Source organism: Mauremys reevesii, linkage group 23 (genome assembly GCF_016161935.1).
Source record: "Mauremys reevesii isolate NIE-2019 linkage group 23, ASM1616193v1, whole genome shotgun sequence".
Classification (NCBI taxonomy): Eukaryota; Metazoa; Chordata; order Testudines; family Geoemydidae; genus Mauremys; species Mauremys reevesii.
This window is the reverse complement of record NC_052645.1, coordinates 19719995-19746636: the sequence shown is the minus strand read 5'-3', so window position 1 is coordinate 19746636 and position 26642 is coordinate 19719995. Positions and strand designations below refer to the sequence as shown.

General features: G+C 59.0%; 2 protein-coding genes across 8 annotated transcripts in view; both read left to right on the top strand.

Annotated features, from left to right (window-relative positions):
* Positions 1–18090, top strand: part of DLGAP3 (DLG associated protein 3) — a 123664-nt gene extending 105574 nt beyond the window's left edge. For 4 of the 5 annotated variants that reach the window (XM_039511736.1, XM_039511734.1, XM_039511733.1 and 1 more), the window contains 9 exons: positions 3202–3407; positions 5457–5571; positions 7760–7994; positions 9062–9402; positions 10004–10089; positions 12982–13409; positions 13774–13865; positions 14220–14363; positions 17264–18090. In XM_039511736.1, the coding sequence (XP_039367670.1) occupies positions 3202–3407; positions 5457–5571; positions 7760–7994; positions 9062–9402; positions 10004–10089; positions 12982–13409; positions 13774–13865; positions 14220–14363; positions 17264–17482 (1866 nt within the window). In that variant the 3' untranslated portion in view covers positions 17483–18090. The remainder of the gene's footprint in view (positions 1–3201; positions 3408–5456; positions 5572–7759; positions 7995–9061; positions 9403–10003; positions 10090–12981; positions 13410–13773; positions 13866–14219; positions 14364–17263) is intronic. The other variant, XM_039511737.1, reaches the window with a different exon arrangement.
* A 5214-nt stretch (positions 18091–23304) lies between these two features.
* SMIM12 (small integral membrane protein 12) lies at positions 23305–26254 on the top strand. Of its 3 annotated transcripts, none has more exons than XM_039511167.1 (3): positions 23305–23452; positions 24446–24589; positions 24947–26254. In XM_039511167.1, the coding sequence occupies exon 3, from the start codon at positions 24976–24978 to the stop codon at positions 25252–25254; it is 279 nt and encodes a 92-aa protein (XP_039367101.1). In that variant the 5' UTR covers positions 23305–23452; positions 24446–24589; positions 24947–24975; the 3' UTR covers positions 25255–26254. The 3 variants fall into 3 exon arrangements, with proteins under 3 accessions (XP_039367101.1, XP_039367100.1, XP_039367102.1); XM_039511168.1 differs by lacking the exon at positions 23305–23452 and adding an exon at positions 23564–23710; XM_039511166.1 differs by lacking the exon at positions 24446–24589 and having other exon boundaries at positions 23320–23452.
* Positions 26255–26642: the final 388 nt, after the last annotated feature.

Genomic DNA, 26642 nt, shown 5'->3' with positions numbered 1-26642 from the left:
CCCTAGTCGATTGTAGGAGGAGAGCATAGAGAAGGGGACTTGAGGGCATCGCCAGACGATACCCCTTGGGGATGGGTGTTAAATACTGAGGACAGAAGTTCAAGCCCTGGGTTTCCTATGACTGGCTGGTGGCGTAGCGCCCCCTAGTGCCGTGCTGGGGAGCTGGCTCCGTGCTGTGGCCGAGGGAAGCCCCCCCTCTTGCTGAACCATCGGCAACTCTTCCTGCATCTGCCTGAGTCTTCCCTGCAGCAGGGGCTCAGAGCAGAGCTATCAGTTGCTGGCTGGGTGCTGTGGGGAGTAACTGTCTGCTTCCCTGTTCGCCTGAATCACCCAGCCTGCTCTCCTGATTAACTAATGGGAGGGGTGGTGCTGGGGGTCATTGTGCTTCTGGGAACAGGACTGGCTCTTCGATGGCAGCTCCCCTGTGGCTGGGGAAGGGCGAACACTGAGCTTTGTAGGCCCTTGAGGGTCTGTCTACCCTGCACACTGAGCTCGGGCTCTGACCCAGGTTTGAGCTGCAGCCCCCCTTCCGTCCACACACAAATCAGTCTGACTCAGGACAGCCAGCACTCGGGACCCGGGTCCTAGGATCCTGCTGGAGGGTGAGTCTGAGTCCGAGGCCCATTGAGACTTGGTCCAACTGTCATTTTGCAGTGTGGACAGCTCAAGCTGCAGCCTAGTCAGGTGGTCTGGGCAGTGCAGTATGGACGTGTTAGCAGGTCTGTGAGACCCGGGTCCTGCGATTGTAAAACCAGGTTCATAATGCAGTGTGGACGCTCCAGTCCCCGGGCCGGGCCCCGCGGACCCCGGCTCACAATGCGGCGTGGCCGCTCCGAGTCCCCGGGCCGGGCCCCGCGGACCCCGGTTCACAACGCAGTGTGGATGTACCCTGAGGGGGCCCTTGTCAGGCATGAGGACTCAGCCGAGAGCGAGCCCAGCTGGAGGCTGCGTGTTACTCGTCTCTGGAGCAGCACGAGGCTGAATGGCTCTTTCCTGCAGCTTTGTTCCGTTGGCTTTGCTCTCCCCAGTCTTCCCACAATGCCTGGCGGACCAGCGCCTTGATGTTTGCGATTAGAGGAGAGTCGGGCTGTAATAGCCTTGTCCTCCAAAGGCACAAAGCAAAAAGGCTTTTCTTTAAAAAAGGGAAGGGATTCTGCCAGCGGCTGCAGCCGGCTCCTGAGGCGCCGGGCCTCCAGCTCTGCACATCCCAGCCCCGGTGCTCCTGCTAATCACAGCCAAACAAACAATGAGAAGGAGCCGTGGTCCTTGGCTCTCAGAGGCAGACAAAGCCCCAAAGGCCTGATCAATGAGCTCCCAGCTCTAACGAGGAGAAAACAGAACAACGGGGGCGGCCAGGAGAGAGGCCGTTTGTGAAAATGCATCTTCATCCTTCTTCACGGCGTCCTTTGCTGGATCTCTCTGTCTCCGTATAGGGCCCAGCACCTCACCCACGTTCATGGGCCCCGTGGCGGGAGGGGAGTGTCACCATTCTCCCCCTATGGAACTGGGGTGCAGAGAGACTCACCCAAGGGCATCCACAAAGCTTGTGGCGTCCCAGTTCGGAGCTTTAGCCACAAAGCCATGCTGCTTCTGAGAGCCCCGGAGAATGTGCTCACACACAGAGGCACCTATACATCGAAGGCCTAGGTAGCAGCAGCTCAAGATTTCCACCTGACATCCCACCTCTCCCTGCTAATGTCCTGCAGCCCCTGACTAGAGAGTGCCCAAGCTGGGGACAGATTCTGCTCCTTACAGCTCCGTCCAGGCCCTGGGCTATCTCCAGCCTTGGATTCCCAGTGCAGCCCTTCAGGAGTCCTCCCCAGGCCTGCTCTGTAGAGTGCAGACCCTTGCAGAGCTCCCTGGCTCCCGAAGTGCAACCCCCTAGAGCCTACATTCCCCAGCTCCAGCCCTGACACCGCACCCCCTCCGCCGGCCTGCTCCCCTGCACACACGTGCCTCTTGCACAGCCAGCGTTGCTGTCCCAGAGGCAAAGCAGAAATCGCCTCCGACTGAGGCCTTCCAGTCTGAAGGGAAAACAGACTCTTCCCTCAGCTCACAAATGGCTCTTGGGCCAGATCCAGGAGTCTCCACCTGTGCTGCTGTCGGAGGAGCATGATTGAAAAATCAGGCCTGCGGGCGTGTGTGTCCCGCGCCCCTCGTGGGGCCAGGCTTCCCAGCTCTTAGCTGAGCAACGCTGCTGTTTGTTTCGCACCACTTAGCACAGATTGGAAAAATGTAAATGATCTGCCTTCCTAACGAGCGCATCAGCACCGGGCCTTCCCCTCCTGCCATTGGCCCAGCTCCAGCCTCTCCATGGTAGAGGTGCCTGGCCCGCGCTGCGAACGGGGAGGAGGGCCTGTGTGTGTTGGCACATGTGCGTGTGAGATCTCTGGGGCCAGATCCTGTCTGTGTGCTGATCCGTTTCTGCCGCCCTGGGTCTGAGAGGAGGCCTGGGCAGGAGCCAGCCCAGCGCTCTGGGGAATCCCAGCAGGGTTGCCGCACCCTGGTGTCATTCCAAGGGACAGGAGATACTTTGGGCCAAATCTTGTCCCCAGTTACGCTGGTGTAAATCCACAGCAACTCCACTGGCTTTAGCAGAGCTACTCTGGATTTACACCCCTGAGTCAGCCTTTGCGCACCACTCCATGCTGCGGTGTGGGAAACGGATGCCCTGGCTGGTCTGTGGGGCCAGGAAGGGCCACATTCGGCGCTCGTGCTGCTGTAAATCTGGGGCGTCTCCACTGGGCTTCAGTGGGGTCACTCCAGTTTTGCCTAGGAGGGAGCAGAACTGCTCTCCCAAGATGCAATGGGGCGGTGGGGCTCACTCTTCCACTTAGACATCTGGGCAGAGCAGGAGGTTGGTTGCTGTTCAGCAGCGCCCGGCAGCCTTGGGGACCACTGGACTAAGCGGTTCCTTCGGGCTCTCTAGCTTCTCTGTCCTAGCGTAGCGGCTCCCCAGTGTCCTCCCCTGGACTGTGCAGCCATGGGCTGGATGGCTGAGTCTGGCCGGATGGGGGGGGTCACGTGGGGTCACAGCCCCCCCCCCCCCAGATTTCTACCAGGAACCTCCACTGCACACCACCAGAACCTTCAAATTGTGCCCCCCCATCAACTGTTCCGTGTCATCTCTGTCCCCACATCCGCTCCACTGCCCCAGGCTCCCTGACCCAACCCCTCTCCATGGGGCTCTCCTCACTGCAGGTGCCGCAGGATGAGTGGAGCAGCTACCCAGCGGTGGGGAAGGACGGCGAGATCCCCTGCCGGCGGATGCGGAGCGGCAGCTACATCAAGGCCATGGGGGACGACGACAGCGGTGACTCGGAGGCCAGTGCCAAGGTGTCTCCCAAGGGCTTGTTCCGGCGAGATGGCTACCGCCGCTCCTCCAGCGTAGACCAGGCCAGGACTAAGTAAGAGAGGGCCTGAGAGGCCAGGCCGGCTCTGAACCGCCTCTGGGGATGCAGGCTTGGAGAGGGGCAGGGAGCAGGGAGGTGGGGCTTGGGGAGAGGATTTTGGAGGATGTGGGTGCAGGGTGGGGGTGGGATGGTTGGGGGAGGATATTGGGGAGGTGGGTGCAAGGTGGGGAGGGATGGTTGGGGAGGATATTGGGGAGGTGGGTGCAAGGTGGGGGAGGGATGGTTGGGGGAGGATATTGGGGAGGTGGGTGTAGGGTGGGGGAGGGATGGTCTGGGGAGGATGTTGGGGTGGTGGGTGAAGAGATTTGGGGGTTGTTTTACTTAGGCTTTAGTGAGAGGTGGATTCCAAGGGTTCTCTGGCAGGGAATTCAGGCTAAAATACACAGTTTATTTAGTTTTTTAAATGAAACTCCATAAATCCATGGATTTCAGCAACCTTCCCACGCATCCCACCCCCCTGCAGATTTGTAACCTAAATATCCTAGGCTCAGGTTAGTGCAGGGATCTTTGAGAATGAAACTGACCAGCCTTACAAGATTCTACTCCCCTGTTGTATTCATTCATTATTATCTGCACTAAGGTAGTGCCCAAAAACCCAGATTGTGACTGCAGCCCATTGTGCTAGGTGCTGCACATACCCATCAAAGGAGGAAGTCCCTGCCCTGTAGATCTTTCAGTCTGGGAGCGCGGGGCATGGGGGAGAATTTCCAGGCAATTTATATCTTTCAGTTTTCTTTGTCCTCCATGAGCTGGCGAGTAGATTTTGCACTGGGAGGTGGTCAGTTTTGCAGGGCTGCCATAAACAAGAAATGCAAAGGACCCAGGTTTTCAGAAACGCTTGTTCAAAACGTCCATGGGTTTGATTGCGTGGCTCTGCTCGATGTGCGCACAGATGATATCCAGCTTACGTGGACATTTGCATGTGCAACTACTGCAGCTTCATTTGCACATGAGGGCCTGATCCTGTGCTCAGATCAGTGGGCACAGACCTAGTTCAGGAAGGCTCTGTGTGGGTGCAGAGTGCACATGAGGGGATCTGATTGCAGGATCGGGCCGTAGGTGCACAAGTGTCTGGGCATTTTTGTGCATGCAGATCTGTGAAACCAGGACAGTGAGTGAAACCCCAAAGTTTAAAATAAACTGTATTGGGGTTCAGAGAAAGTTTGAACTTTGTGTCTCTCTAAGGGTTGGGTCTTGTCTATGCTGGGATTTTAGCCACTGCTGAAACCCCCTGGCTAAGAGGGATGCAAACACAGTTTGCACCACCACAGGGGGATTTCACATTGGTGCAGTTTATCTCTGTTGCAGGAATGGGGCAGGGAAAAGAGGAGGGTTACTGGGGTAAACTGCAATAGTGCAAATCATGCTGCAGTGTTTAGACTAGGGGTTTGCGCTGGCATAAATTGTAGCGCACTGGTGGAAACAGTGTTTGTATTAAGAGTTTGCACTAGTGTCAGTTATGCTGGACTGGTGCAAATTGTGTTTAAACTCGAGGTTTGCACCATTGCACGTTGCACTAGAGTGGTGTAAATCAGGCCTGCAGTAGGAGTTTGCACGGTTGCAGATTGCACTGGGCTGGTGTACATTGTGCTGTGTTGAGGGGGGTCACATCAGTCCCTGTGTCGACGTGGCTGTAGTGCTCTCAAGCATTGGTGGCCCAGGTAAGGACACACCTGCTGGTTAACCTGCTCTGCTTCTCTCACTGGTGTTGCCCCTTTGCCAGCCCCACACTGCCACCGTGGGTCTGCTGCCTGCCCTGCTTATCGGCACCTCCCTCTGCTGTGTGTGCGTGATGTTCTGTGAGCCCAGCCTAACCCAGCAAGGGGTCTGGGAATCCCCCCCTTGCTCTGGGGCTGTCTGGGGAGATTGTAGAGGTGGTGGTGAGCTCGCATTGGGATGGCGGGCAGGGACAATGATTGCCAGGTTCAGGGGGCGGCAGCAGCAGCTGCAGACAGGAGCCTAGTCACTGAGCTGTTTCCAAATGCTCTGCTTGAACGTGTTGCTTTTGGTCCGAATCCTTTTCCCCCCACTGTCTCTCATTAGGTTTGCAAGTAGGCACTATTCTGATTCATATATCTGTAACTGTCCCAGCTGCTGCACCCCGCCCAGAATGCACCCTCGGGGACAGGGCTACGGACGCTCCTTCACCACCGGCCAGGTAAGGTGGGCAGTGCCCGTCGCTGCGCCTGGCTCTTGTGCCCTGTGCTGTGCCCTCAGTTGCTGGAGTTCATACGCTCGGCAAGGGGGCAGGGGGTGGATGGTGTTTGGATGGACTCAGCACCCACCATGGGGCTTGATTATCCTAAGAGCCCAGCTCCCACTTGGGCTCCTGAATGAGTGGCTGGAGCTGAGGAGAACTCTGCACGCTAGGTGCTGAGTGGAGCCATCTGGAGCTGGGCATCAGACTCAAGGTTCCCAAGTGGCAGCAGCGTTTGAGACGTGGGACGGGTCTGGCTGCTCTCCATGGACCCTTCTGTGCCACATGGATACCTGACCCCGGGCTAGTCCCACCCACCCCTGCATTGCATGTGCTAATCTGCAGCATGGGGATGCTGATTCTTGGGGAGGTGGCAGGCTTCCCTGCATGCACCAGCGACGCTCTGCCCCTTCCCCACAATGGCTCTGCTTCTGCTCCCCGTCTGGCCAGCACTGTCCTTGCTCTGCTCATAGGGTACCGCAGAGCGCTGTCTGCACGCTACCGGCCTGTCCTCCGCAGCCCTGTCTGGGCCGGCCATGACCCTCCCATTGATGGCAATGCAGAGTGCTCTCATGTCTTCCCAGGGGCTTGACTAGCCACAAGAGGCCCCTGGGTTCAGCAGGCGGCTCTCGTTCTTGGCCCCTCCTCTCTGCTCCCAGCATAGATTGTTCATCTGCCCCTCCTTCTGCAGGCATGTTAGCCCCAGGGAATGGTGCCCCACTGATGCGTCTCCAGGCTGCCCTTCCAAAACGCTACAATCTTGAGTCCCTCCAGAATTGGTGAGGGGATTTCAGTGTCCGGGGTCCTTTCACTTTCTGGCCTCTCTGCCAAGCTGAGCTCCCCATTTTTCGCCAGCTGAGGTTTTCTCTCCCACTGATACATCTCGTAGAGGGCATCAAATGAGCACTAGGTGCTAATGACTTTGGAGGACACTAGTGACTTGAGCTGGATTAAAACCAACAACCTAGTAGTGCAGGGCTCCCCTGTCCCATCTTACCATCTCCCCGAGCCATCCAGCCCCAAAGAGGAACCTTAGTGTAGTGCTGGGAGAATTCAGAGTTGGTTTGGATAAGCTTCCCCAAAAGTTTGGAAGCTTCTCTGAACTCTGAACCTCTTGGTTGTGCCAGGCCTGGCTGGTAACATCTAGCGAAGAGCTTGTCTCTCCCATAATCCCGGTGCTGCTTCTCCCAGTGCTGCCCAGACAGACTTCGCCTCCCCTCAACAATGGGTTTGAATTTTGGGTGACTGTCTCAGTGCTGCGTTTCCCCAGCGAACACCAGGGCCCCCTGCAGTCACTGTGCTGCACACCAGGGCCCGGCACCAGGATTTGGGCAATGATGTCTGCCTGCTCTCTGACAAGAGCAGAGGTAGAGAGACCTTCTAGGTGCTCCAGGGACACGCTGCAATGGATGGAAACCTTGACTGGGAGTCGCCTCCCCCCCGGTGGGTCACGGCTGGGCTCCAGGCAGCACCTGCACTGAAATAAAGCCCGGCATGATCAGTCGGACCTTTCCCTCATGGCAGAGTCTCAGAGGAGGTAGCTGCCTGGTACCAAGGCTCAAGAGCTGCAGCAGAGGGGAGAGGCCCTGGCAGTTGGCGGGAGCTTGGCAATGGGACCGGCAGACTTTCCTCTCTAGGTCGCTGAGTCAAATCCAGCCAGGGGCACGGGAACAATTGGCATCTTGGCAGCCTGTGTGCAGTGAGTTTGGTGGGTCTCGGTCGACTTCCCAGTGGACAGACGTCCACCTCAGCAAAGTCAGCGTGTGCCACGTTGACGGGCAGGCTCAGCAGAGGCCAGGCATTGCTTGGGGTGTGGGGACCGAGCGCCCATCTTGCCCCTCCAGAGGGAGCTCCATAGGGGGCAGGGTGAGGGCAGCGGCTGGATCTGCATTGCTCTGCCTAGTGAAGCCCCAGGGTCCCCCGCTGGCTGGAGTCGAAGGGTCTAGGTGACTAGGGAGGGGTGGATGCAGGGCCCTCACTGTGCTGGCCATATCAGTATCACCTCTAGCCCTGGAGCCACCAGCGGGGGCCAGGGCGAGTCGTTCTCTGTAGCCCCTCTGGTATTTCCATGGAGGATGGCGCTGGGGGTGGGGGCGCTGGACCCCGTCAGAGCTGCCCAGGCCCCTCATCTGCCCCACTCTCCCCTCAGATCAACGAGGAGCTGAACCACCAGTTTGAGGCGGTCTGCGAGTCCGTCTTTGGTGAGGTGGAGTCCCAGGCCGTGGAGGCGCTGGACCTGCCTGGCTGCTTCCGCATGCGGAGCCACAGCTACCTGCGGGCCATCCAGGCGGGCTGCTCCCAGGACGACGACTGCCTCTCGCTCTTCTCCATGGCCGTCCCGCCCAGACCAGCCATCACCAGCAGCATCCTGAAGCCCAGCACCTGTGAGTCCCAGCCCCTGCTCCCCGGGACCCTTCACTCGTACAGGGACGGGTGGGGAATCCTGCTGGGACCCAGAGGGACCTCACACCCACTCCAGCCCCTTCCCACAGAGGGACCCCCCTGGACCAGCCTCTCCCCCTTCCCACAGAGGGACCTCCTGCCAGCCCCTCCCTCTTCCCACAGAAGGCCCCCACACCAGCCCCCCTTCCCATGAGGAACCCCCTTAAACCCATTCCCACAGAGGGCCCCCACACCAGCCTCTCCCCTTCCCACATAGGCACCCCCTGCCAACCCCTTCCCATAGATGGCACCCAGTGGGCTCACCACTCCAGCTTCCCACTGCTGCACTTTGCCGCCATCTTGAACCGCTTTCTGGGATGCCCTCCAAGGGCCAGGCTAAGCTGCCCATGGGCTCACCTGCCGTGAGGCTGCGGGTGCTGCCAGCCCCAGGGCAGCTCTCTGGCCGGCTGGAAACATCAGCCTCACTGAGGTGGCATCTCATGTGGCCGGCACTGGGGGGAGACTAAGAATGTCCGACTGGGTGTCGCTCCAGCCAGCCAACACCCCTGTCTGTCTGTCCCCTGTCTGTCTGTCCATCAATCCTCCTGCCTGGTCTCCACCTTCCTCTCTGCATTTATTTTGGGTTTCCCCTCCTCTCTTCCTGTCTTTCTCCTTCTCTCTTTTCTCTCTCCCTTTTTCTGCCTGCCTCGTGACTTGTGCAGCACAAGAGCACACTGATCTTCCCTCTCATTTGAGGGTCATCTGGTCCCTTTGGGTTTAGTGGACAAATTGGCCAAGCAGCCAGTCCAAAAGCAAACGAAACTTCTATGTCCCTCGCCACAAGCTCACAGTTAACTGGCAGGGCGGGTGGGGTGTGCAACCTTTGGTGGTGCAGCAACGTAGGGCCAATTCCTCGGCTGGTGTAAATGGGCCCGACTTCAGTAGTGCTAGGCCTGGCTCCCCGTGGGGAAGCCGGAGGCAGAGGCGGAATTGGCCGGCGTTCGCGTTCGGAAATGAGAACGTGTCTCTTTCTCCTGTGACTTCTTATCGTGTGCCTCTCCCACAACAGCCTTCAGTTACAGAAAAGCGCCGCCTCCCCTCCCTCCAGGAATCAAAGCCAAGCCGCTGATCTCAGTCACGGCACAGAGCAGCACTGAGTCCACCCACGAGAGCTACCTCCCCAGCGAGGTCTCCCGGAGCCCCTCGTGGTCCAAAGATGCCGCGGCTCGCTGCAACTCCACGGAGAGCTTGGAGAACTCCAAAGTGACGGCCATCTCCTTGGATCTGCCTCCCGTCCAGCCCCGGGGCTCTCCCAAGCCGTCCACACTCATCATCAAGGCCATCCCGGGCCGGGAAGAGCTGAGGAGCTTGGCACGGCAGAGGAAATGGCGCCCATCCATCGGAGTTCAGGTAAGTGTTGCTCTCCCCTGGCTCCCCGGAGCCGCCCAGTGTTGAACCTGGGCCTAAGCCCATCTGGATCCAGCTGCCAATGCTGAACAGTAGCCCTATGACTCAGGGCTTCCTGGGGACCCCAGCACTGGCACTTCCAGGCTTGGCAAGTGGGGCTCTGTGCAGGGTCCCAATGCATGGTGGCTCGCCTCCCATTCAGCCATCCCGTCTCTTACCCTCAGCTCCAGACCAAGATCTCACCACTACGACCTGGCTTTGCAGCCATTGCCAAGACCTGATGCAAGCGGCATCATGTCTGCATGAAATGGTCTTGCCAACAGGCAGTGGCAGCACAGGGTTCCTTCTTGCCACGGCCCCCCCACCATACCTCATCCTTGACCAACAGGGCGAGAGGGGACTCCAGTCTCCGTGGCCCTTCATCTCCGTGTTGGAAGCTCCTGGAGCTGCCTGGCCATTGCTTTCGTCAGCGCTTTGTTTCTCTGGCTTTCCCACTGCCGCGCCGCTGCATCTGCTGACGGAAATTAAAAAGCATGAGTCTATTGCGCCCGAGGCTGTGCAGCGATTCTTCCCCGACATGCTCTCCCTCTGATCACCACCGCAGGTTGAGACTATATCTGATTCCGACACAGAAAGCAGGAGCCAGAGGGAATTCCACTCCATCGGGGTGCAAGTGGAGGAAGACAAAAGGTACAGCTGGTTAAATGCAGCTTTTATCGCTCCATCCCTCCAGGAGCAGGGCTTAGCACAGCCACCGTGCCGGCTTGATTGTATTCACACAATGCCTCCCCCAAACTAAACATTCCTAACGTGCGCCTCTTCTCCTGAGCATCCCAAGAGCTCGGCAGCTTCTTGTGCTGACTGCTAAGTACAGCTGTGTTTCCTCGCTAGCTCATAAATCAGTGGGCAATGCAGGCAGCAGCTGGGCAAGCTTCCCTGTGCAACATGCCTCATCCCTGACCTGATGTCATCCTAGGGATGAGTAGGTAGGTAGGTCGGTCTCTGGACCATTAAGCTGCTTGGTCGGTCAGCTGTCAAAGAAGGTGCTGATTGTGATGAGCAGGGAGGTTGTGCTGTGGGCACTCGTCCGCTGCAAAATGGATGGAGGCCCAGCAAGCTCATGTCACACAGGTCAGCAAGTCGTCACAACTTTTGCTCGCTCCTAATAGATTCACATCTGCACCCAAGAGGCCAGAGGCTCTGGTACCCTGTTAGGGCCCCCTCCTGAGCCGCTCACTTTCTTATCAGCACGTTTGTTACCCTGGGGCCCTGATTGGTTTGCCAGAACACCAGCTGCAAAGCATGTGTTGACCTACACGCTGGGCTGGTACTGAGGGATTTGCAGCTGTCTGGATTCCCTCTTGCTGCAGATGTGAGCAGTGACTCTGGGATTGATCCCTATGGGATGTGTTGTGCCTGCAGATCAGCAGCTTCTTATCTGCCCGTGGTTCTGAGCCAGATCTGGGGTTTGGTTCTGATCCAGATCTGGGGTTCAGTTCTGGGGTTTTGGATCTGCCCATCATAGAGGCCCCCGGTTCTGATCCGGAACTGGAAGTACGGTTCTGTAGGGTCTGTCTGAGGCCATCAGTGCCTGGACCTGGGGCTGAGCAAGGCTGTGATGTGAAGTAGCTGTGACTCAGCTGCTCAGACGAAGAAGCTGAGATGCCGAGTGGAATACAGTTGAGACCCCCAGATATGGCTGCCAAAGAGGCCCTTCACGTGGACCACTGGGGCTTGTCCAGCTCTGACCCAAGCCCCTCCCCTCAGAGAGACAGCGCCTCAGAGGCTGGGCTATTCTGGACCTGCTTGTTCACCCTCCCTGCCTCCCCACGCCTTCCGGCCCACGGCCGAGTCACTGAGGACGAGGCGTCTGAGGGGAACTTTCCAATGTTCCTTCTCTTTGCTTAACAAGGGGCCTGAGCGCGTGTTCCTCTCCCCGTCCTTCAGCATCCATCCAGGGCCCGTTACCATAGAAACAGACTAGCGTGCGCAAGCAGGAGAGAAGGCATTGAAATGAGGGAACAGGAGGAAGCGGCTGTTAGCGGCTGTCCCCACGGACAGCCAGGAGCTCAAGAGCTTGTGAGCCTCCGCAGCTCCTCCGGAACGGGAGCCAGCGCGGCCCCTCGCTCTGCTCCAGCAAGGGGAGCGGTGTCCGGCTGGGCAGGGTGGGGAGGGCTAGGGTCACACTGCAGAGGGGCAGCGCAGTCCCAGTGCGTGGGGTTTACAGTCAGTGAGCTCCGAACTAGGGGTTGCACTCCAGCTGGGCGGGTTTCCTTAGACCCTCCTCCCACTCCCCCCCCACTACTCCAGCTCCAGGCTCCAACACACAGCTCTGCCGATGCCCTTTGATCCTGACCCCCAGCCCCCCGTTATCCCAGTCCTGGGGCCCCTGCAGCTCTGCCGATGCCCTTCCACCCTGACCCCCAGCCCCTGTTATCCCAGTCCTGGGGCCCCTGCAGCTCTGCCGATGCCTTTCCACCCTGACCCGCAGCCCCTGTTATCCCAGTCCTGGGGCAGCTCTGCCGATGCCCTTCGATCCTGACCCCCAGCCCCCCGTTATCCCAGTCCTGGGGCCCCTGCAGCTCTGCCGATGCCCTTCGATCCTGACCCCCAGCCCCCTGTTATCCCAGTCCTGGGGCCCTGCAGCTCTGCCGATGCCCTTCCGATCCTGACCCCAGCCCCTGTTATCCCAGTCCTGGGGCCCTGCAGCTCTGCCGATGCCCTTCGATCCTGACCCCAGCCCCTGTTATCCCAGTCCTGGGGCTCCTGCAGCTCTGCCGATGCCCTTCGATCCTGACCCCAGCCCCTGTTATCCCAGTCCTGGGGCCCCTGCAGCTCTGCCGATGCCCTTCCACCCTGACCCCCAGCCCCCTGTTATCCCAGTCCTGGGGCTCCTGCAGCTCTGCCGATGCCCTTCCACCCTGACCCCCAGCCCCCTGTTATCCCAGTCCTGGGGCCTCTGCAGCTCTGCCGATGCCCTTCCACCCTGACCCCCAGCCCCCTGTTATCCCAGTCCTGGGGCCTCTGCAGCTCTGCCGATGCCCTTCCACCCTGACCCGCAGCTCCCTGTTATCCCAGTCCTGGGGCCCTGCAGCTCTGCCGATGCCCTTCGATCCTGACCCCCAGCCCCCTGTTATCCCAGTCCTGGGGCCCTGCAGCTCTGCCGATGCCCTTCGATCCTGACCCCCAGCCCCCTGTTATCCCAGTCCTGGGGCCCCTGCAGCTCTGCCGATGCCCTTCGATCCTGACCCCCAGCCCCCTGTTATCCCAGTCCTGGGGCCCTGCAGCTCTGCCGATGCCCTTCGATCCTGACCCCCAGCCCCCTGTTATCCCAGTCCTGGGGCTCCTGCAGCTCTGCCGATGCCCTTCCACCTGACCCCCAGCCCCCTGTTATCCCAGTCCTGGGGCCCCTGCAGCTCTGCCGATGCCCTTCCACCCTGACCCCCAGCCCCCTGTTATCCCAGTCCTACAGCTCTGCTGATGCCCTCCTGCTGTGGTTTGAATGCTTTGCAATGCTTCTGCTGCCCCTGCTGTGGGAAGACGAGTCTGTCCCCATACCCCCCTTTATCTCCCTGTCCCCAGGCGGGCCCGGTTCAAGCGCTCAAACAGCGTGACGGCCGGCGTGCAGGCAGACCTGGAGCTGGAAGGCTTCACGGGCCTGTCGGTGGCCACAGAGGACAAGGCCTTGCAGTTCGGGCGGCCCTTCCACCGGCACTCCTCAGAGCCAGACGCGTCCAGCCGGCAGTACTCGGTGTTCAAGACGGTGCACACGCAGGGCCAGTGGGCCTACCGGGAGGACTACCAGATGCAGTATGACACCGTGGAGGTGCCCCGGCGGGACTCCTGGATAGACAGGGGCTCCCGCAGCCTCCCCGACTCTGGCAGGGCCTCTCCCTGCCACCGGGACGGGGAGTGGTTCATTAAGCTACTGCAGGCTGAGGTGGAGAAGATGGAAGGCTGGTGCCAGCAGATGGAGCGGGAGGCCGAGGACTATGACCTGCCGGAGGAGAGTGAGTCCAGATGGGGATGTGAGACTGAAAGGGGGGTGCAGGGCACCCCAGGATTCCCCTATGGCTGTGGGGGCTGGAGTCTTGCTCAGCATCTCCCAGCCTGGGCTATCCCCCAAATGCCTCCTGCAGCACAGTGGCCCAGACGTGTGTTGAGTAACGGGTGTATCCCCTTTGGAACCTGCGCCAGTGCCCGCACATGGTGCCATCTGGCTCACAAAGGGTTAAGAAGGCTGGGCTTAGTGGCAAGAAATACTTTCCAGGGCTCGTGATGGCACATCCCTGGAGCTGGGAGGGGCTTGGGGGGAGGTAATCAAACCACATGTCATTAGCAAATTCCTCACCCATTCTCTGTGTGTCTTACCAGTTCTGGAGAAGATCCGGAGCGCCGTGGGCAGCACCCAGCTCCTGATGTCCCAGAAGGTGCAACAGTTTTTCCGACTCTGCCAGCAGAACATGGTGAGCACCTCCTCCTTCCTTATGGGTTTTCCAGGGATGTGTTCTGTCCGACGGGCAACTGGGCTGAGGCGGCAGCAGGTCCCCGGGGGTCTGAAGCAGGTACATGGAACCATCGCCAGCTGTGCAGAGTGCCATTGGAGATGCTACCCGAAGGGTTGGAGGCTCACCCCAACCCTCTTAAGGCTGCATCCAAGGTACTATAGGGAATAAATGGCCCTTTAAATCCATTAAGGCCCAGACAGCCCAACTCTGCTCCTCATCAGCTTGAGCAGGGAAGTGATGGAAGACCTGGAGTCCTCTGCACCCCATGGTATGTAAGGAGCTAACCCTCCTTGTCTTCTCCCCCTTTGGAAGGACCCTAATGCGTTCCCCATGCCCACCTTCCAAGACCTGGCTGGATTCTGGGACCTCCTGCAGCTGTCCATCGAGGACGTCAGCTTGAAGTTCGCGGAGCTTCAGCAGCTCAAGGCCAACGGATGGAAACTCATCGAGCCCAAGGTAGAGGGATCAGACCATGAGTGCCAATTGGCTGAGAAGGGGGGTGGGTGCAGCTAGGGTGCAGGGGTGGGGTAGCTCTCACTTCACAATGCACAAAGTCAGCTTTTGTTGGCCTCCTGCAGGAGAACAAAGACAGCAGATGCCATAATGTTACTATGTGAATCCATGGTGCACTCACACCTTGAATATGGTGTCCAGTTCCGGTCGCCCCATTGCAAAAAGCAGATAGTGGAACTGGAAAAGGTTCAGAGAAGGGCAACAAAGATGATCAAGGATGTGAAATGGCTTCCTTACGAGGAGAGACCAAAAAGATTAGGGTCCTTCAGCTTAGAAAAGAGATGACTAAGGTGGGATATGCTAGAGGTCTATAAAATCATGAACGGCGTGTAAAAAGTGAGTAGAGAAGTGTTTTATCCTTTCACACAGTACAAAAATCTGGGGGTACTCGATGAAATTAAGAGGCAGCAAGTTTAAAACAAACGTAAGGAAGTACTTTTTCACACAACGCACAACTAACCTGTGGAACTCATTGCCAGGGGATGTTGTGAAGGCCAAAAATAGAACTAGATTTAAAAAAAGAACTGGGTAAGTTCATGGAGGATCAGTCCATCAGGTGGCTCTTAGCCAAGATCATCAGCGATACAAGCCCATACTTTGGATGACTCTCCACCTCTGATTGCCAGCAGACAGGGGTGGATCACTCCATAATTGCCATGTTTTGTACACTCCTCCTGAAGCTCTGGTGTGGGCCACTGTTAGGGACAGGATACTGGGCAAGGTGGACCGTGGTCTGACTCAGTATGACAGCTCTTAGGTTGTTACACGTGGGGCATTGTTAGCCGGTGTATTTGTGGCTTGGCAGAAGAGCCGAGGGTTTGTGGGGGGCGGGGAGGGGGGACATAATCGGATCTATTGTGTATATCGCGTGTGGTCCCCATAGCATTCGAGCACCGTCACGCAAAAAGAATGGAGAGAAAGAGAAGAAATGGGTCTGGCTGGAACCAGTGAAGCGCTGGAAGGGAGCGCTCTGTCTTGAGGCACTCCAGCAGTTTCCCAGCTCCAGGAGAAAGCTGTGGTCCTTGGCATCTGCAGTGTGTGTGTGGATTACGGAGTGTAGATCCTTCTCTCCTTGCATTGCATCCCTGGTGCTGTTCTCAGCCCCCTCTTGTGGGGAGAAGGGGCAGGCCAGGAAACAGTTAAACCTCGGGCCCCATTGCCTGTCTCAGTAGAGATTAACCTCTTCTTCCCCTTTCATTGGTTCGTGGGGCTGGGGTGGGGGATGACCAGAACCGGGTTACTGCAGCCGAGGGACAGAGAGGGGCGAGCTGGTGGGAGCCCTGCCAGATTGTGAGCGTGGCCAGGACCTGTTAGCAGAGGCCTAGCCCTTCTGTCCGGAACCTGCCTGCAGATGGAGCCTTTGTGACCCATGGGGAGCGACTCTGCTCAGGGTAGGTGGAGAGTGCAGATACTGCACCCAGCTAGCATGGGTGTAAACAGCAGTGTAGACAGTGAGGCACAACTTAGGTGAGTAGAACAGAGTCCCCCCCACACCTGAACCCCCGGGGTCTACACCCTGTCCGGCTCGCTACATGCCCAAGCAGTGTCTCGCAAGTCCACCCTGCTCTTTTTAGCACTTAGTGTCCCGGTGCCTTTCCCTGCGGTGGGCAGCGTCACATGTAGTGCCTGTCCTCTTCACACCACCGTTAAGCGCAGACATAGTGTAAGTGAGCTAAAAGTAGTCTCCCCCTTGGCAGAGCCAGCGAGAAGTCGCTGCTATGCATGTCCCATCCTGGCTTGTGTCTCAGGGACTTCCTAGGGAAAAAGTCGGGGAGATGAGAGATCTATGATCACAGCTACCACCTTCTTTTTCCATGCACACTTCTGCTCGTGAGCTGGCACTGCTGATCAGTGCCAGGCAAAATCAACAGGCATCTTTAGTTACCACTTAAAAAAAAAAAACCAACCCAAACAAATAGAGCCTTTTTCTCTCCTGTTTTTTTCACGTACAGCTACGGCGTGTCCTCTGTTTGATGTTATCTTCAAAGGTACAGATATACTCTGTGCACACCCGCACAGCACAGGACAAACCAAAGCAATTCCAGTCCAATCACCTCCTGGCAGCTCTGCCATCCATCACACTGATTCAAACCCTGGTGGAATGTTCCCAAGGTCAAGCACAATCACCAGCCTGTGTCACAGGCAGAAGATGCAGCCCTCGTTTGCCTTGTGTGAACGCAGTGCACAAGAAGCATGTATACAGCCCCTGGGCTAGATCCTGTGCTGACTTTCAACCTCAGGGACTGCATTCAGCCCCAGGGACCAGTGGAATTGAATGAAGCGTCAGTCAGCACAGAATTTGACCCATTTATTCGGTATAGAGATAGGTACACAGCTGGGGGTATACACTCGCCGACACATGCACTCCAATATGGATGCAGACGTACACACAAACATTGGGATGCACACACGTATGCAGATGTGCACAGCTGCATGCCGATGTGCAAGCACACATCTGTTTATAGCTGCACATACATGTACGGATTCTTGCAGGTATGAGAGCATATAGACGGGCACCCACTCAAACGTGTGTTCTCTTGCATGGTCTCACACACAGACAGATGTACACACATAGGAACGTGTGCACACAGATGCACAAACACATACACATTTGGATGTGCCCACACAGAATGTGCACGCCCATTGTGCGCACCCTTGCATGGTCTCACACACAATCATACAGCTGTGCGTACATCCACTCCCCCCCCGATGAACACAGACAGACACACACACACGTGCGCACCCCTGTCACATGCAGCCACAGACACACCCTGTCTAACCCAGCACGTCCAGCGCCTCCCAGAACCCCCTCTAAGCCCTGCTCTGTCTGTCTATCTGCGCAGGAAGAGAAGAAGGTCCCTCCCCCGATACCAAAGAAGCCGCCGCGCTCCAAGGTGCACCCAGTGAAGGAGCGCTCCCTGGACTCCGTCGACCGGCAGAGGCAGGAAGCCAGGAAAAGGCTCCTGGCAGCCAAGAGAGCTGCCTCCTTCCGCCAGAACTCAGCCACCGAGAGCGCAGACAGTATCGAGATCTACATCCCCGAGGCGCAGACCAGGCTGTGACCGGAGCCCTGGCTTTTCTACCGCACTGTACAGAGAGTACATAGCTCACTGTGATGGCCGGGGAACCCCCGGGGCAGCTCTCGGCCCACTCACAGCTTCTCGACTTATCGTCTACGATTCATGGATCCGACGGTGAATGAACACGAGCCTGGTTCTGTCCTGCCCTCGTGCCCCTCCCCGTGGGGCAGGGCTCTGCCCAGCCCTGCCTGCCCACAAGCCCCTTCCTGGCCTCTCCCCAAGCCCCTTGTCTGCCCTGAAGCCTTTTCTGCCCCCCATCTCCCCTCCTTCTTACAGCTCCGTCCTGTCCCTTCCCTGCACCCTCCCTGGTGGCCACCTGTACCCTCCTTTCAGAGCTCTTTGTACCTTGCTCCTTGCAGCCCCCCTCCTCTGTGTGTCCCCCTCTCCCCTCCTCACGCCCCCCTCTTATATTGGAGAGGGAGGAGCCCCCCCAGCTCAGCTGATGGGGGGGCAGGCAGGCCCTCCCCTGCACCTCCGTGTGTCCTCCCCCCATGGTCGTGCCACCTTTAACTTCTCCCATTTCCTCAATTCAATGCAAACAAAGCGTCTTGTGGGGGGAAGCGCCGCTGAGCTCCTGCCAAAGTCACCATTCCCGGCCGCCCAGCTTCCCTTGCTGGCGTGAGGCTTCGGGCCGTGGCGGGCATGAGGGGCAGTCCCTCCACACACCCTGACCACGGTTCAGTCCCATCCCTGCCTCTCGCTTGGGCACCTCGGGGAATCCATGGTCATAGACCTATATACATATATCCATATAATCGAAGGAATAAAACAAACACTACACATGACCACAGCTGTGTTCCTGCTGGTGAGACTGGGATCAGATCATCAGGAAATCCATGACAGCAGCAAAACCAGCCCCCGCTTTCCCTACACGTACATCATCAGTAAGACTATGCTATGATTTCTCTTCTTTCTTCCTTCCTTTCCCTTCCTGCAAGTGAGAATCCTGGGCCTGCGCTGGGGTGCGGCCGCTCGTCACGGGAGGCTAGGAGAAGGTCAAAACTTGGCTGGTCACTTTATCTTCCATCCCTCTTTGATTTCCCCACCAGCTGCTGGTCTGACCAGATTCTCCTGGGAGTGGAATTCGAGGGGGAGGTTGGGGGCCGGGGGAGCTAGTGTCTTTGGAGTAGCGTTGGGATTCTGGCTGGCAATGGCAAAGGCTGGCAGAAGCTGAGCTCTTTGGGGTTGGGTTTCCCTGGCTGCTTTCCCCCGTCCCGTTAGACGGGCATAGAAACAAGCCTGGCCTGTCAAGACACGGCTGCCCCCAGGGGCCAGGCCAGAGGAGTTGGCAGGGACTGGCAAACGTGCCATTGACAACCCATCTTGCCTTAGGAGGAAGAGGAACCTGCTGTTGTGTCTCTGGGGTGTTGCTGCGCCGGCTCCTTGTGTTGTATTTACTATTGTTAAGGAAGGTGAGAAAACCCTTGGAGCTGTCAACCACACAGACGGAGCCCAGCAGGCGAGGGTACTTGGGGACGACGTTTCTGTGGACGAGCTGGCCTGTCTGAATGTCGGGGGGGGGGCGCTCAGGGGCCGCCTGTGGGGTGAAATGCGGGTTCGTTGTTACATGCCACGTCTGTTCTGTATGATGATCCCAGAGCCTCTGTTTCAGAGCTTCTCAACCCAAGGGTAACAAACGGCTGGTGCTGAATGGGGTGGGGGTCTCAGCCAGGTGGGCGTGGGTTCTGATACGGAAAAGCTGGAGAACGCCTGTGCAATAGCAGCCCTGGCAAAGGTGACACTGCACTCGCTGTGCGGCCCCTTGAGCATTGGACCGGGAGGTTTTATTCCAGCCAGGCTGCGATAGGGCTGGCCGTGCCGGCCCTGGCTGCCCAGCCCGACAGTGCAAACCAATGGGAGCGGTAGGCACTCAGGAGCGAGCCATGCCAACACCAGCCAGGCCCACCACCTTTTGGTCCTTCTCCCTCCATCACAAACACTCCCCAGCCCCTCTCCCTGCCCCGCAGCTCCTTCGCAGCACGGTGCCCTACCGAGCAGGGCAGCGGCCACAACGAGAGTCCAGCAGGGCTAAGGCCTGGAGCCCTCACTAGGTTCATCCTGAGTAAGGACTGGGGCAGGCCAGCAGGCCTTAGCCTTCAGTCTCTATCTGGCCAATAGCGCCCAGGGACAGCAGCTCCTGGTCGCTGCGTTCCAGGAACTGCCCTCCCCGGTCAGTCGTCGTCACTAACGCCAGCTGGGAAAGTGACTTGGAAAAGCAAAGCCAAGGGCAGGTGGAACTGGAGGTTGCCATGATGGCGGGGCTCTGGCTTGTGGCCTGTTGGTTGTCACCTTGTGCCTCATGCCGTCCTTCACCTCGCCGCAAAGCAAGCGTGAAACACAGCCGTTCTGTTTGGGGGCACCTACCCCCCCCCTTTGCACCGGTGTAAAAGATGGGCCCTGGGGCAATGGAGGGTTGGGACCCTGCTCTGTTCAGAGCACCTCAGTGATGATAACCTCCAGCAGCTGCACCGGCTCCCTAACTGCCGGCCCCGCTGGGAGGCAGGGTAAGTGCCACTCCCAGCGGATGGGGAAATGGAGGCACAGGGAGCCCAGGGGCACGACTCCTAAGCTCCTGTCTGTCCCTGTCAGTGGAGACAGACCCAAGACATGAATGTGGGTCTGCCCTTCCCCAGGCTGAGTTCCTGCTCGTCAGGGTGGGAAGGGCAGATGGGATTCACATTACAAGAACCCCCTTCTCCATGGGCGTCCCATGGTACAGCATTAGCAGTGCCCTGTCTTCCCGGGTATCATGAGGAATGTCCTCACATTCATGCTCCCTTAGAGGAGGTGCCCTCTCTTTCCTGGAGCCGTAAAGGAGATGCCATCCTCCTTCCTGCCATGGTAGCTTTCTTCAGGACCCACTTTAGCGCGTAGCCATCACCCCTGACAGCAAGTAGAATAGTGCCTGGGGAGCCTGCTGTCCACGGCCCCCTCCGCACATCGTTACCTACCTGCACACAAGCCAAAGGTTGGGCTGCACACTCATGTTACCCATCATGTGCACCTTCTCCACCAGGCTGAGCGTGCAGAACGGGGGTGTGATTTCAGGTGAGGCAGTAGGGAGATAGGGCATGAACAGAGGGGCCCTGTAGGGTGGGTACCCGACAGGGAGTTGGAGATCAGGTCGTCCAAGTGTTACCATGAAACCCCCTGCTGGTTCTCCTGGGTCGCCTTTCCTCTCCTTTTCACTCATTCTGTTCCCAGCCGGGCAGACCTCTTCTTCCACCCAAAGCACAGTCTGTTCCACCTGCCCTGACGTCCGTAAGGCTGGGGAGCAGAGAGTTCACCCTCTCAGCCAGGTGTCCTGCCCTGGGAAAACGGGCTTGCCAAGCCAACCACTCTGAAAGTTCAAGGGAAAAACTCAGTGCTGCCTTCTCACATTGTCCCTCCTTCTAACTGGGGAGCCCCCTGCACTGTGAAACCCTTCAAGGGGACCCCCTCTTCTTGCCACCCCATGGTTGTACCAGCTCCTGCTCCCTGCCCACTCAGCTGTCTTGGAGACGCCCTGATTCAGACATGAAGAAGGGAGGAAAGAGCCCAAGAAGAGTGGCTAAAGGGGCACCAAGGGAAGGAGCAGAGACACCAGCCACAGCCTAGATGGCCAGATCTCTAGGGCAGGGACTGTCTTTTTCATGAGCGTACAGCTCCTAGCACTGTGGAGGCCCCGATCCCTGACTGGGTCCCTCAGGCGCCACTGTAATAATCGCCAATAGTAAATTTCAGCCCAAGGGGACATCCTGCCTGGCGCACGCTGGGATACCTCCCTGTAGCACCTGGGACAGGTAGGAGGTACTGAGAGATGGGAGATTCCACAACCATACTGGCTTGGGCAGGCGGAGGGAGGAAAGCTTAATTCTACCAAGAGCAATGCACCACTCACCCTGGGGCCTTTACTCCCCCCCCTTGGACGGGATCCATACCATGACGTGGTGCTAAAACCTCCCCCGGCCCCTGTTATGTGCTTGTCCAGTTGGGAGGGTTTGAAAGAATTGTATCATGGCCTCAGGTTAATACATTCAAATAGATGTTTAAAGGGAAGGAGGGGGGAACCCAACCAGCATATCCTGGAACAGAGAATCATGAAAAAAATACCCAACCGCGTGAGCCCTGGCCCAGCTGCGGGAGGGGAAAGGCAGGAGACTCCTTGCTCAGCATCCAATACTCTCTGAACGCTGCTGTTACCGTCCTGGCCAGGAAAGCAACCATCAGCTCAGTTCACCTGTTCTCTGCCTCCGTCCACACTTTAGTTCTTAGCAATGTGCCTGGAAGAGGAAGCCCTTCCACTTGTAAGTTCTGTAAGACAAACAATACTGTACAGTGACTGTGACATGTGGTTTCATTTTTATTGTAACAAACTTAGCCGTACTGTAATAAAGACGACTCTTTGATTACTCTGGGCCTGGCACCATTCTCCCAGCCGGTGCTAGTCTCACCTTTGACCCTTCGTGTCCTGTGTCTCTCTTTCTTGTCTGGTTTAAGGGAAGGGGAGGGCTGAGTCTGGAGTCAGCTCGTGATGCAGGGGGACATGCTGCTCTGTCATGGCTTGTCAGGATGCTGGGGAAGATGCAGAGCTGACCGCATCTCTCCTGCCCACCTCCCTACGTTGCGAGGGGGCTTGCCTGGAACAGACTTTACGAGCAGAGGGGTCCCTGCAGCAGCTGGGCTGAACCCTGCATGTTACTGCGGCTGAGACCAGAAGGGGGATCCTGACAGCATCTGCAGGGAGCAGCTTTACCAGTTGAGCTGCAGCAAGTGCCTCCTGCCTGAGCCCCAGGAGCGGTGCGGAGCTCTGGATCGAGAGGGAGTGGCAGAGCTGTGAATCGGGGAACCCAGGGCTGGAACCGCTGGGGAGGGTGTGGGTCGGGAGTGAGAGGCTTGGCCCAGCCTGTTCTTCGCTCCCAAGCCGTTCGGGTGGTTTTGAGGGACTGTCTCCAGCCAGAGGGCTACATCCTTGGGCAAACCGGCTGTTTGAGTAGCCCCGAAGTTCACCCCTTGTCAGCAAACACAGCTCCCGGGCGGGTGTGGGAGAGACTCCGTGATTAGACCACGAGGAGCCATCCGAAGTGACAGGGAGCGAGGTGAAAGGGCGGGATGCCAGCGCTGGAGACCCCCTTGGCTGGAGTCTGAGAACCGGCCCTCACAATGAGGAGGAGAATCCTCAAGCCAGCTGGCCAGGGTGTCCCACCGCATCCCAGCGCCCTGCAGGAACAATCCCCTTCTGCCCTCTCCCCGGTGCCCGGCCAGGATAGACAGAGACCCACCTTCCCAGTGTGTGAAGTGTCCCCAGGCAGAACGTGGCACTGGTGCCTGGCAGAAGGGGGGTCAGGGAGGGGTGGCCCACCCAGGCTCCAGCAGCATCAAGACGCCTGGCACCCAGTCAGGGGCCCAGAGCAATAGGGCTCCGTTTGCAGCCTGGCTCCCAGCCCACGGCCTGGTGTTGAAGCCCAGCTAGGGTGACCAGATGTCCCGATTTTTGGGTCCTTTTTCTTATCTAGGCTCCTATTGCCCCCCACCCCCTGTCCCGATTTTTCACATTTGCTGTCTGGTCACCCTGATCCCAGCCCAGGTTGGGCCGGGGCTTCCCCAGGTTTTGAGAGGGGCAGGAGGGCGGAGGGGGGATGCTTTTGAGGGAGCGGGGTTCTTTGAGCCCCAAAGTCCAGCCGGGTCGGAGCTAACAGACGCCGCGGAGTTTCCTGCAGCGCAGACAGGGACCCAGGGGTGTCCCGGGGAGCCCTGCTGGGGTCCGGCTGGAAATCAAGCCCCAGCCCGGCCCTTCCCCGCGCTCCCCAGCAGGGGCCGGGCTCGCCTGGCAGCGCGGCCCGCCCCGGCCCGGCCTCCCCGGCGCTGCAGCCGCCAATCGGGCCGCGAGGCTGCGGCGGGGCCTGGCCCGGAAGCCAGCGGCGGGGAGAGGGAGGCGGCCGCGGCCGGGCAGAGGGGCGCCCGCCTGGAGAGGTGAGAGGGGCCGGGCCTGCCCCGGGCGCCCCCCCGCCCTCTGGCCTGGCTGCCCGGGGCGCGGAGCCCCGCGGCCTTTGCTCGCCTGCCTGGGGGGGCGGGAGCTGCCGGGACCCCCCCACTCCCGTCTGCGGCGTGGGGGCAGCGGGCCGAGGCTTCCGCCTTTCCCCTCCCGGGCCCCCGGGAACGAGCCTCCGGCCTCGCGTTCATGCCCCGGGGAGTCAGGGGGACCCGTGGGCCCCGCTCGGCAAAGGCTGCGTGCGTGGGCGAGGACCCTGCCCGGGGGCGTGGATCAGGATCGGGGCAGGGGCTGGGATAGCGGGTGGGGACGTGGATCGGGGGCAGGGGCTGGGCTGTATGTGTGGGCAGGAATGGGGGCCCATGGATCAGGATTGGGGGCAGGGGCTGGAATAGTGTGTGTGGGGATGGATCAGGATTGGGGGCAGGGGCTGGAATAGTGGGTGGGGACGTGGATCAGGATCGGGGCAGGGGCTGAGCTGTGTGTGTGTGGGGAGCCCGGGGCAGGAATAACGGGTGGGGACATGGATAAGGATTGGGGCAGGGGCTGAGCTGTGTGTGGGGGGCCATGGATCAGGATCGGGGCAGGGGCTGGAATAGTGGGTGGGGACGTGGATCAGGATTGGGGGGCAGGGGCTGAGCTGTGTGTGGGGGGAGCCCGGGGCTGGAATAGTGGGGGGCCCATGGATCAGGTTCGGGGGGCATCCCCCATCGGCAGAGCCGAGTATGCACTGTACAGCCCCTATTACCGTCCAGAGGCCGCCAGAACTAAATTCCTTTCCTCTCCCTGCCCCAGACTAACCAGCCCCTGCCTTGGTTACCCTCTTGGGTGGAGGCATGAGGATTGGGGTTCGTGGTTATACTGTGGTTTCCAAGCATAACACAAAGCACAGGGCAGGCTCCCAGCAGCGGTTTTCTGGGGGCTGGGAGATGAATGGGGTGTGTGCAGAGGTGCTTTTCTGCCCTTTCTCTTAGGAATTGGGCTCTGCTGGAGCAGGAGACCCTTGCCTTCCCCTAGGCACCGTAGAAGCTGTCAGGATTGGGGAGGGGTACTGGCATGGAGGTTTCAGCCCACTAACTGCCCTGGAACCCTGCAGCCCGGTTGCCGAGCTACCCCAGGTGGGAGTTTGACCAGTGCCACCCAGGTGGGAGTTTGGGGGGGACACGGGTAGCTGAGATATCTAGTCACCTGGGGGGTGCCAGCGTAGGGCTGACTTTCCTGGAGTTCCGGGTTGGGGCTTTGGAGCTGGGTGTATCTGGGCCAAGAGGCAGGGTCAAGTGTGTGTGGTGATTTTGGAGCTCCCCTGGGGTGGAGGGAAGTGCAGGGTGGGTCACGTGGAGGGGATGACGATGGTTTGGGATCTTGGAGGTTTGTCTGGGGAGCGGGGAAGGAAGGGGGCGACTCTCCCTTGGGTGGGGGGCTAGGAGGGAGATGGGTCTATGCAGCTGTGACACTGACTCTGCCCCCCTCTCCAGAACACATCTGGCGCTCTCCTGGTGACGCCATGTGGCCCTTGCTGTGGATGACTGTGCGGACCTACGCCCCTTACGTCACCTTCCCTGTGGCCTTTGTGGTGGGGGCAGTGGGCTACCACCTGGAGTGGTTCATCCGTGGTGACTCCCCGCAGCCGGTTGAGGAAGAGAAGAGCATCTCGGAGCGGCGGGAGGACAGGAAGCTGCAGGAGATTGCGGGCAAGGACCTGACCGAGGTGGTGAGCCTCAAGGAGAAGCTGGAGTTCACCCCCAGGGCCGTGCTGAACAGGAACCGTCCAGAGAAGAGTTAACCAGGCTGCCCAGGCACCTCCAGGGCCCTCGGGGGTGTGAGCCCTGGCAGCCTGGTGTGACTGGTACCCCCGTTCCTTTGGGTTGGAGCTGAGCACTCAGTCCATCTGGCTGCAGGTCAGGACCCTGGGTCCCTTAGCCGGGCTCCCGGAGACTGTCCCATCTCACCCACGTGTTTTCAATCCCAGTCCACCAATATCTGGCTCGTGCTGGGCATCCCCCCCCGGCGCTTACACTGGCTATCTTGCAAGGTGGCTGCGTGTTGGAGTTTCCCACCCATGGATGGAGGAGGAGGTGTGGCCAAGGAGGCAGAGCTGGGCAGTCTTGGCCATTGCTGCCTGCGTTCCTGGCGCACCCAGTCGCACAGCTAGGGAGAGGGATGGTGCTCCAGAGGCCGCACAGTTCCTGGAGGAGACAGCTCCATTTCCAGGTTGAACAGGCCCTCGATGCTCAGCCCACCCTGTCCCGGATCCCTCTGGATCTCCCTGGATTCTGCAGGTTTCCTTTGCATGGAAACAGCCAAGACTTGCGTCCTCTCCAGGTGGTGGAGCGTAGCTGCCTCTGGCCAGAGACCGGAGGTGCTGGAGGGTGTGTGTCCTGGGAACTGAATTGCATGGGGTCAGGAGTGGGGCAAGGAGGTTTGCACACTGCTCACTTCCCTGTTCCTGGCTTGGATTCCCCCTTGCTTCTCAGGACCCCCAGATTCACCCTCGCTATCAGGCACAGCCCCTCCCCAGCCTGAAGGCTCCAGCCCCCTTCGCTGTGGTGGGTGCCCCTGGTGTCGGACTGGCAGCTGGGGCGGAGCATGAGGGAAGCTGTAATTGCCTGGCAGGCCAGAGACTGGGGGGGGGTAGCTGGAAGTCATTTCACCCTCCTGTCCCAGGATCCCTAGCGGTACCTAGGCAGGGAGTTCTGAGTGCGTTGCTGTGGGGCCGAGGTTTGGGGAATGAAATGACCTCACAGCTGTGTAGAATGAAGCCAGATTAAACCAGCCTGAGAACTCGGGGCCTCCGTTTTCTTCTTTCCCTCTGGGTGTTTTGGCTCCCAGTTGGTACCGTTCTGCCCCCCTGCCTGACACCCAGCAGCCGAGTGGGACATTCTAGGGAAAGATCTCGCCCCAGCAGCGTGAAGCTCATGGGTCCTGCTTGGCTCTGATGCTGTGGGTGGGGTGGCTGCGTCTCTTCCCCAGCAGCCCAGGTGGGGTGGGGAATGCTGCCAACAAGGCCCTCTGTGCACAAGCCGTGGCTGGGTTTCCTCGGGGAGGCAGCCTGCCTGGAGCTGAAGGGAGACTCCCCTCTTCTAGAGGGGCTTGGAAATGCAGAGCTGGCTCGTCCCGTCCTCCAGTCTCCGTCCTGTCCTGCTGGGTCCCAGCCACGCCTCTCTTCACGGG

What these genes read in the sequence shown, in the direction of transcription:
- SMIM12 (XM_039511167.1), top strand. Translation starts at nt 24,976, where the DNA reads ATGTGGCCCTTGCTGTGGATGACTGTGCGGACCTACGCCCCTTACGTC.